The sequence below is a fragment of the Sinocyclocheilus anshuiensis genome, unplaced genomic scaffold (genome assembly GCF_001515605.1).
Source record: "Sinocyclocheilus anshuiensis isolate Anshui unplaced genomic scaffold, SAMN03320099.WGS_v1.1 scaffold51, whole genome shotgun sequence".
In the NCBI taxonomy this organism is placed as follows: domain Eukaryota; kingdom Metazoa; phylum Chordata; class Actinopteri; order Cypriniformes; family Cyprinidae; genus Sinocyclocheilus; species Sinocyclocheilus anshuiensis.
In genome coordinates this window covers 999,580-1,010,743 of record NW_015548296.1, presented here as the reverse complement: position 1 = coordinate 1,010,743, position 11,164 = coordinate 999,580, and the positions used below count along the sequence as shown (strand labels likewise).

Sequence of the window (11,164 nt, the reverse complement as noted above, 5' to 3'; positions counted from 1 at the left end):
TCTCCCTTACTCTTACACACACACACACACACACACACACACACACACACACACAGCTCTCCAAATCTGTACCTCTCTGCTGTAGAAATGAGTGTGAACTGGTTGCTTTATTGTTTTAAAGGTGAAATGTATCATGCATACTTTGAACAAGGTACGCCATTGGCCAGAAAAATAGGTACACTTTTATTCAAAAGTTCTGTAAGATTTATTCATATTTTTCCAAATGTAATTTGTTCCTGTGATGATGAAGCTAAATTTTCAGCAGCCATTACTCCAGTCCTCAGTGTCACATGATCCTTCAGAAATCATTCTAATATACTGATTTGGTGATCAATAAACGTTTCTTACTATAATTAATGTTGAAAACAGTTGTGCTGCTTAATATATTTTTGTGGAAACCATGATACATTTTTCTCAGTATTTGCTGTTAAATAGAAAGTTCAAAACAACAGCGTTTATGTAAAGTAGAAATCTTTTGTAAATGTCCGTCACTTTTGAGAAATGTAAAGCATTTCTTTCAAAAACTAAAAAATCATACTATCCCCAAACTTTTGAACGGTAGTGTCGCCCCAGCCCCACCTCCCAAAATGTCATTGATTGAGTCAATGTTGCCATGCAATGTCACTTTAAACATCAAAAATTATATGCATCACCTTTAAATTGATCTTTTTTTTCCACCTTGGCCCTTTTTTATGTTCCTTCCCACCTCTGGCTGAAGATCTGAGAGTTTTTTCTCACTCATGTCATGTTTTTATTTTAGGGCTAGTCTTGGAATACACTGTGCTTATGTCATAGCTGATAAAACGGTTTGCTAATTTTTCATCTCTTTTGTTAAACGTCACCAGAAGTCGGCTGGAACAAAAATAAATCTCTTGATAGGTGAATGATGACTATCCACACACATTGAGACCTGTTTATGAAACGGGAAAAGGGGTTTGGAGTCATGCTTCTCAGGTTTCACAAAGCACATTTCATGCATAGTGAAAAATACCAAGCCTTATCGTAAAATGATAAACATCTGATGTCATATAATCTGGAACTGTTCTTAACATTGTGCACAGATGTTGTTAGTCACTGTTTATTGCCGTGTTAATTGCGCGCCAACCGCATGCTAACAGATTGCTACATGCAGTGATGAATGAGCATGTTTGCGAGCTTGTCTTTGGTGTCGATCCTAGACCACATGGAACTGTCACTCCTAGATTAATGCGTTATCTCCTAATGCATGAGGCTTCACAATGCACTTCGACACTTTGAACCAAGTCTCAGCGTTTTGTTGTCTGCTTGTTGTCTACCTCCACAGGAAGTGCTTTGGTGATTGGAGGGGAAAATATCTCTATTCCAGGATGTGTCCTATATAAACATGTCCTGGATGAGGTTGAAGGCTTATAAAAGCCAATGAATGTCTCGTCTTTCCCGCCCTCTCCATCCTGAAGCTCTCCAAGTCTCTTCCTCTCACTTTTCCCATCCATTTGTTTTGTTGTGTAACATGCTTCTCTCTCTCTCTCTCTCTCGTTCTCAGCAGCAGCAGTTGGGGAATAAACAGCTGGCTTTCCAGCAGCAGCTGATCCAGATGCAACAACTACAGCAGCAACACATTCTAAATCTACAAAGACAGGGCCTGGTGAACCTACAGCCGGGCCAAGGAGCAGTACCCATTCAGAGCCTGCAGCAAGGTACACATAATGCAATCACACACAGTATGCATACTTATCTGTGAAACACGGCTTGGAATTCAGTTTTCCTGCAAATGAGTAAGATGATCCGAATACTCTTTGTGATGCAGTATGTGGATGATATACTGCATCTGCTGAGATTGAGTTTCAGTAGACGTCTGTAAGGCTGCAGGTGCTGCCCTATGATATTATAGTATTATTTCTATACTACAGTGTTAATTTTGACAGCAAATTTTGATTTAGTTTTAGTCATAGTCTTTTGACTAAAATGCCATTTAGTTTGTCACATTTTAGTCATCTGAATTGTTTTTAGTTTTAGTCTAGTTTTAGTCGACTAAATATCATAAGATTTTAGTCGACTAAATTTACAGTAAATTTAGTCGGCTAAAATCTAATGGGTTTAGTTACAGTGTAATGCATTTATTATGCATTTCTCTAAAAATTTCCGAACTCATTATACAGGTTTGATATTAAGGTTTTATCATGATAGACACCGATTTAACTGCGGTGACACACAACATGCCTTTATGTTAAAATTAAATAAAACTACTTCTCATAAAGAACAAGAACATGGTCTTCTTATTAATGAAATACCATTGGTTATATAGGCTAATTATGGATTCTTTATAACAACTTGTTTACCATATTCTTCATTCTTTCAAGCAGACATATTTATTTCTATATATAAATTTAGATTCATCTTTAGGGCTATTAAAGTTTTTCAGTCAAGAGCAGTGAGTGATTTTCTGTCTTTCTTTTGTTGCTAGATTAACATCAGTGACTCGGACAATAGCAGTTAGGCTGCTATCCCTTTAAAACCGAATTCACAGCTGCAATGGATGCAATGTACTGAGACACGTTCTGCCTGCTGTTTACATTGACTTAAGATGTAATCAACTGTGTTTACGTGAATACTTGTAAAATGCAATTTTACATCATTTTGTGTGTAATTCTCCGTTCATGCGACGCGAGAGAGTACTTGTGTGCTGTGAGACGCGCTTTCTGTGTGTGTATGCTTCAGTGTCTGCGCTCAGAAAACCGGACTGAAATGAGTTCTCTCTTGCGTCGTCAGATTTATCTATATGTCTGCTCATCTCTTACTCCCACATATTAACATTTTTGAACGTTTTATGAGACGTGCAGCAAATGTATTTTAGCTTATGTCCCGCCGGTTTGTATGTAAGCATCTAACCTCGTAACTATGCAGCATATTCGTTCTGAAGGAATATCTTCCCAAATCGTCCCTCCCTAACATTTTCGTCTCGTTTTTATTCGTTGACGAAAATGTCAATAGATTTTCATCATAGTTTTTGTCATTCAAAAAGAGTTCTAGTTCGTTATCGTCTTGTTGTCGTCGGTGAAAAAAATGTTGTTGACGAAAATTATGACAAATTATTCATCAACGAAATTAACACTGCTATACTATCATACTTTTAATTAATATTTTATATTAGCTTTATTTTTATATTTTCAGTTTTCATTTTAATTTTAGTTTAGTTTTAGTAATTTTTTTGTCTGCTTTTGTCATTTATATTAGTTCTCTTAATATTACTGTTTAGGCTATTTAACTTTTATTTTTCTTCCAGATTTAGTTCATTTTTAGATTTGATTGATTTCCAGTTATTAATTGAAGTGCTTGTGTTTAAACTAATTTCTTTCTTTTTTTAATATTTTTATACGTTTTTAAAGGTTTTAGCTATCAACACTGCATAAAATAATAAGATTTGTTCATGAGATGTACTTAGTATTACTGCACTGGCAGATTTTTGTTTATCTTGTTTATAATGTAAACGTGGGAACATACTTGGAACATACTTGATTAGACGAAATACTCTTATATTTTAGATGAAAACAAGTATTTTATTTATTTATTTATTTTGAAATTTTTAACATTCCAACTAAAAAACAAGTCAACGACTAATTAATAACTTAAGAATTGGTGAATGTCAATTTTACACCTTAGTTGAATGAAAGAAGAAACAAGTCAAAGTAACATACCAAAATTGCAGAATGTCAAACTATTCAAGTCATTCACCTATTGTAGTATTTACTGTGAAAGTAAGGGGATTTTAATGAATTTAATATTTTGTCAGACATTTTTATTGCAGATACTTACTTGAATTAATGTATATCTTTAAAGGTGAAACACTCTTCCCCAGCTCCATTAGCTCGTCAATATTAACGACAAACATCTGACTCCGTCTAGCCCCAGGTTGAGGTGCTACAACCACAGGCCTCTCAACCTGGTGGTCTGTCTCTTTCACAGCTCTTCTCTTGTTCTCAACAGCCAGAAAAACACCACAGAGTGTCTGTTTCACTTCTTTAGTGATGCCTATTAATGGAAAGTGGAGCTCTGGAGGAAATGCAGCGTGCTAAATAAATGCAGCATCTGTGTTCATACACGTAGCCCAGGACCAGATGGCGGTCTCAGGCTGAGGCCAGACCTTCGTCCGCCGCCCACTTATTCTTCCTTAGTCAGCCCCAACCACGCACACACACACATACACACACAATCTCAGATTGCCCCACTACTATACGCACAATGTTGAATGCTAATAAAGCTAGCTGTAAAATGAATCCCTTATTCGTCTTCCTCCAAAATTTGGCAATGAGCTATCATCTCAATCTATTAGAGCGGGATGGAGCCCCCCGGAGACTAACTACAGCCATGTCCATAGAGCCATATGTGAAGCTTGTTAACTTAATCAGCTCATAAAGAGATAAAAGCAAAGCTTGATTGTTGGTTTTGTGGAAGGCAGTCATTTGGATAATAGGTAAAATATGCCACAAAATTCACCGGGCTTTGTGCAGAGGCAGGGAGGGGGCTTATGTGTGTGTGCGCCCATGAGTTTTACACGCTCCAGACGCACTTATCCTACAGAAGGAAATGGAGGTTTTGGATCATTTTTTAATGTATTTTTCAATTTTTCCTTGTTTTGTCAAAGGGACCCTACCAGTAATGGATCCTGACTGCAAACTGGCCACCATTCGCCAAAATTAGACACATCAACTTTTACAGGTTCCACAGCGGTCGTAACATTGCAAGAGCCTCAACAGGACAGAACAAACAGGGAACCGACTCCAGTTTCCATGCTGAAATCCCTGCCACTCTTGCCGATAGGGCCTCCAAAATGATTCCAGTCTTTTATTAGAGTTCTTGACTCTCATTTTCACCCATTGCTCTTGACATCTCTGATTATTTCAGTCTTAAGAAAACATAGACTCATCATCCAGAATCCTGAATGGGCCTGCCACACACACACATGCACACGGCTGCTTTTAGAAAAGTAGTCTTTTGGAAAAAAACGAGAGGGAGAGCAAGGAACAAGGCAGAGGAAGGTTCGCAGATTGATGAAAATAATTTTTCGCGACAGCTGTAAACTTTTGGCTTAGGCATCTTTCTGGCGTAGACCCTTACACCCACCCCCATTGCTTATTGCATTGTTTCAAGGGGTCTGAAGAACAATAAACTCTGGGCTCTTGGAATCCCTTCAACAAATCATGCGACAGAGTAGAATCACGGAATTTCCCCGCAATCCCTCTCTGAAAAGAAGTCCTCCATTATGACTGACCAGCCAACCATGCACATTCTTCTGGCTAGTCATGCTTGGCTGTAGCTGCTGCTGAAAAGGATTTGTTCTCTGATCCATTTGTGGCGCCAACCGCTGTTGTTGTTGTTTTCGTGTTTGTTTGGCATGCCCAGTCATTCCCGCAGAAAGGCTAGAGTTTCGAACCCAAGCATTAGACAGACTGCTAGTCGGGATGACTTTTGTTTCTTTGTAAGATTCACTTAACAGTTACAGTAAGTCATTTTAATTTCTGTCCAAAGGGCGCAACCAGATCTGTCGGACCCGGCTTAATGCTTTGTGATCACCGTGCCAAACTTTTCTTCAGTTTTTTTCAGGATTTGTGATGCATGTAGTTAGAAGGGGGGGCAGACATCAGAAACCAAAGGGGAATTTGTAATGTTGCCTTGTGAGCAGCCTCATCGCCCATCTACTTATGAATATTAATCAAATGTAGATGATAATCAGAAAGTGTAATGTAGTCTAATCTGTAGTGAAAGAGTAGCATACATGCTTATATTTTATATATACTACTATTCAAAAATTTGGGGTCCGTAAGATTAAAAAAATAATAATAATAAAATTTATCCAGAAGGATGCAATAAATAAAAATAAAGAAAACGACAGATTACAAAATGGCAATTAACAAAACATTTATGTTTCAAATAAATACAGTTCTTTTAAACTTTCATCAAAGAATCCTGAAAAGAAATGTATCTTAAGCACCAAATCAGCATATTTTGAAAATGTAGCTTTGCTGTCATAAGGAATAAACTACCTATAAAATATATTAAAATAGAAAACAGTTATTTTAGCTAGTCATAACATTTCACAATATTACTGTTTTTACTGTATTTTACAATAGATCAGGGGTCTGCAAAAGAGCCATTTTGGCCCCTTTCCCACTGAATAAAATTCTGTGGAGCCACAAAATAGTTGATCCCCAAATAAAGATAGCACGGCATATAGCTAAAGTTCAATATTAAGTTATGTTACAGGGCAGGGGAGTAGCAATCATTTCGGAAGTGAGGGGGGCAGAAATGTCAAATGTAGTAATAATAATAATTATAATATTTATTTATGTATGTCTAATTGACAAAAATTTTAAGTGGCTAAGAAATAAAATACACTCCTGGACAATAACCAATAATTTGTCTTCTATAATATTTTTGATATATATTACTAATGACAATTTTATAGTTTTGATTGTATAATCAGTATAATAGTTTATATACTACAAACATTTTTCCATTTTTATCAAAGAATAAGGCAGAAAATATATTTTATAGCTTCTGCACTATAATAAATACTATGTCAGTTAGCACCTTAACATTCATACACCTGGAGAAGACTTGAAAAACAAACATAAACCATATATTGTCGCAATCATTTATTGTCTTCATGTTTCATCAGTTAAGGTTTATGCTTGTTATTCAGCTTAGATACAGCAATAGCGGGATGTCTTTGTCCATATTAGGGATTTCCTGGCATGTCAAAAGTTATTATTACTTCTATCATATCTATTACTTCTGCATATCTATTACTTCTGCATGAGAGTGCCCTCCGGCTTCGAGTATGAATGAAACATACAGCGCATGAGAGTGTTCCGCGCTCCGTGATGTTCACATTGTTTTGGATACGAATAAAAAGTATCCAAAACGACATGACTATCTTTTCTCTTTTAATTTAAATCCAGATTTATTAACATTGGCCCTTGAAAACCTCTACGTGAACACACTAGCCCGTGAAAAAAAAGTGCATGGGAAGAGTTTAGGTTTTATTAAAAGTCGGGGGGACACCTCCCCTACGTATTGTACACCCATGCTACAGGGAGCCACCGCAGAGGGATGAAAGAGCTGCATACGGCTCGGAAGCCATGGGTTGCCGACCCCTGAAATAGATAAATGCCGTCTTACTGACCTCACTTTGAACAGTAGTGCATATCATTTAAGTTCTGCGGAGATTACACAGTTCTCCTTTAAATTTGAAGATGACTTATTCTGCATCAAGAAGAATTTCAAAAATAATGTCTGTTTCCAAGCAGGTTTCCCTAACACTTGTCTGCCATTGGTCGGAAACTGTTAGCCCCACCCCAAACTCACACTATTGGTTGAGACCGTGTTGCTATGCCAGGCTGCTAAGACTAACAGTGATGTTTTGAAAACACCACAGTGTTTATACGTCAGAGAAATCGACCTTAGAATGGTTTACTCATAGTCTCTGCACATTAAGTAAAGTTTTAACGTCATGATACACATCAGCTTCAATAAACCAACTATTAAATGTTAAATATTAAACCATTTCAGGAGCACACACTTGTGTGGAAAGCTGAGGTTGGTTTTCTGTGAAATGTGTGTGTGAGAAATAGAGAGTGTGTGGCCAACCACAGTGGGAAACGCCTCACCTGCCCCTGTGTGTGTGCAACTGTGTTGTGTGTGTGTTTGGAAGAAAATGAGATACAAAAACACTTCACTGTAGGTAAACCGCTCCATCTCCACCCTGCGTCCTCCCTTCCACTTCCTATGTTCTGGCTGCTTTTTCACAAAAGTAGAAACTTGCAGAAATCACCTCCCTTCCCCCATCTAAGGCAACAGTGCCACGCCGCCGAGCTGGCTCGGTTATTTGCAGGGTTAAAATACATCCGTGACCCTTTGGTGCTCTGTCAGGTTGTCTGTGACTAGTGAACAACAGCCTGTAGCTGCAAGTGTGGCCATACATCATTTCCCTGGCCCCAGGCCTGCTGGGAAGAGAGGGAGGTGGGGGGATGAAGAGAGCCAGGCCAGGCGAGGAGTTTTGTTTTGGCGGGGTCCGGGACAAGAATGCTGGCGGACCAGACATAATATTTAGATTGCTATTAAGTCTTTGCCATGTGAGATAGCGTAGCAGGCTGTGGCTTTTCGGGAACAGTGTGTGCCAGACGAGCTTGGGCGGCCCCGCTTCTTCTCCACTTTTTTTACACGCTCAAATCTCCCTCCCAACTTAGACCCCCTCTGCCTTTCCAAGAGACAAAATACAATCCCGAATTCAGCAAGTTTGAGGAAAAAAATAAATAAAATAAAATGCCAAGAGAGCATCTCGCCAAGATTAATTCATCCAGTGAGTTGCAGTGCCGGTCGGGATGGTGATAATTACAAATGGAGGTAGCCAGGGGGATTCGCAGAGATGTTGAAAGATAACAAAAACACGCTGAAATTAGCCATTTGCTTCATCCGATTTGGATGGGTCCCTCCTTCTGCTGTTCTGTGAACTTAACAAGTCCTGCTGGCATGCCCCCCTCCTGTAGTAAAGTGTGGCGAGGTGTGTGCCTGGTGTTTTATGGCTTGCCACACTAATGTCAGCGCATTGCCAGGCTTTGAGATCTCTGGGGTGAGATGCACTGCCAGCTGGCCACTGTTCAAGATGTGGTGAGGTGGAGGGGGGGCTTTGGAGGTGTGATAGAGAGAGATGCAGGTTTGGATGCTTTCCGAAGGAGCTCTCGTCATTCAACACTGGGCTTATAGTCTTCAGCACAACAAAGAAGAGAAAAACTAATAAACATGTTGAAAAACTCTCTGTCTAGAGAAGGTTTCATCATATGGCACCTGTTGTTGACCCAGGGCTTTTAAAGCACCTTTTTGTGTTTGTGTTTCAATGGAGTTGTTGGATTATAGCACTTATAGTTTGCTAAAGGTGGTAACTTTTTCTTTTCTCTCTAAGGACATTATGGTTTATGGTAATTAATAATGATTTATAGTTTGTAGTAATCTTTTGCTTGCTTTCTGCCCATCTCAGCCATGTGCCCCACTGACCTGCAGCAGTTGTGGAAGGACGTGGCCGGTGTTCAGTGCACAGAGGAGGTCATGAAACATGAGGGCCTCGATCTGACCACCAACAGCTCCAACACTACCTCATACTCGGCCTCCAAGGTCTCACCTCAGATCCCCCATCATACTTTGCCAAATGGACAGAACTCTGTGCACACTCCAAAGAGAGACAGGTCAGTGGACATTCTTAAGAGCAAGACTCTTTGAGTGGATCTCCTCCTTCACCAAGGAGTCCAGTGATGAGCATCTCACGCCTTATTCCAAAGGCGCTCCCCTGCAGAGCACCCAGTGAGTAACAAACACACTTATGTAAATATACACAAGGTTACCTATCCATCTAAATGAGGACATACCTTAGACTGCTATTGTTGTTATATAAAAGTAATTTATCAAACCTTCACAGGGCCAGCCCCCCTTTATACATACACACATAGACACACTATATATATACTGTATATAGTGTATATATATATATATATATATATATGTGTGTGTGTGTGTGTGTGTGTATGTATGTGTGTGTGTGTAATTAAGTAAACTGTCAAACTAAATTAAATTAAATATAAATGTAATAAAGCATAAAGTAAAATGTAATATTTATTAGTTCATTTATGAATAGATTGCATAAATATATAAATAAAAACTCCAAAGGTTTTTTATCAACATTTCTGTTTTTAATCAAGTTTTTAATGAACTTTTGCAGTTCACTTAAATCGTGCTGCAGTGTGACGTTTATAGCAGTTCTGTGGATATTTTATGTAATATGGCCATTTTTCCACTGGTGGGGCCTCCAAACTACAGCTAAATAAACCCACGCACACCAGCAGCACTAACACACACCCCACCCTGTCATGCTACACGGACATGGCTAAACAGAAAGAAAAGCGCGCCTTCCATCATGTTTTCTTCTAACACTGTTCTCCCTGACTTGGCCTAACACATTTACACACAAACACACACATACATGCAACTCAAAAGGAAAGAAAAGCTGTGCGGTGAGGCTAATGCATGGCACATGTGGACAGTGTGGTTGCCAGTAGTTTGTAATGTCTAGCGCTCGAGCAGCTTCTGAATTGCGTGGGCCGTCCACTGCCAGCACATCTGATGAAGAGGAGGAGGGAGCGTGTGTGTGCGCCGCATCAGGAGGGCCTCATCTGCTAGCAAGCTGCTTTATATTAAGCAGTACTCTGATGTGGAATTGGGAAGAGTTCCCCAGGCCTTCAACCGCCACAAGCCGCGCTCCCCCCCTTTAGCCCCCTGCCCATGCTTAGCAGCAGTCAGACACATGACGAAGGGTTCTGTGGTCCCTGCCCTCACAAAAAAAACCAAGCTACATGCTAGCCCGTGGCGGTTGGCCAGGCCCGAAATGAAAAATTGCTGGATGAGACTGCTGGCGGGGGTTCGAGGCTGATCCGATATGGGTCTCTACAGAAGCCGGGGCCAGAGAGACCCGAACCAGACTTCTCAGCCACAGAGCACACAGTGGCTGTATCTCAAACGAAATAAGACCGTAGCATTTATCCCCAGGCCCCACCAGCAGGCCCTGTCAGCACATCAGCCGCCACCTTATCCGTGCTCCCGCCGTTACGAGAAACATCTGAATATCATCCACGTTCGTTCGTAATTAGATGGCGGCTTGTTGTTCCTGGCTGCATCTAAGGACATTCGAACCTGCGTCGTAGTACAAGATGCTAATACAATGATACGCACTTACTATTGGAAGGCAGGCCCTGTCAGCACATCAGCCGCCACCTTATCCGTGCTCCCGCAGACGGTGAATGTTCGAGACTGTTTCCATTGCTTCATTGCTTTGTATTGGTTGCATGTGTGAGGCTACCATGCCGACTGCCTGAAAAAAAAATTGATATTGACCCCAGTGGGTTGTTTTGATTAAAAAAGCAGGTGTTTAGATGATTTTACATCTAAACAGTTTCCACAAAAGTATTAAGCAGCGCAACTGTTTTCAACATTGATAATAATAAAAAATAATTTTTTGAGCAACAAATCAGCTATTAAAATGATTTCTGAAGGATCATGTGACTCTGAAGACTGGAGTCAAAGTTCAGTTTGACATAATTTATAGTTTGACTAATCAAATATTTTTTGTCTCTTTCAGCTC

The 11,164-nt window shown here is 39.7% G+C and overlaps 1 protein-coding gene across 1 annotated transcript in view; it reads left to right on the top strand.

Moving 5' to 3' along the window:
- The window catches only part of LOC107656011 (forkhead box protein P4-like), a 130,506-nt gene that overhangs the window by 92,574 nt on the left and 26,768 nt on the right, over nucleotides 1–11,164 (top strand). Inside the window, 3 exon segments of the mRNA XM_016443660.1 lie at nucleotides 1,523–1,676; nucleotides 9,014–9,234; nucleotides 9,236–9,333. Coding sequence (XP_016299146.1) covers nucleotides 1,523–1,676; nucleotides 9,014–9,234; nucleotides 9,236–9,333 — 473 coding nt within the window.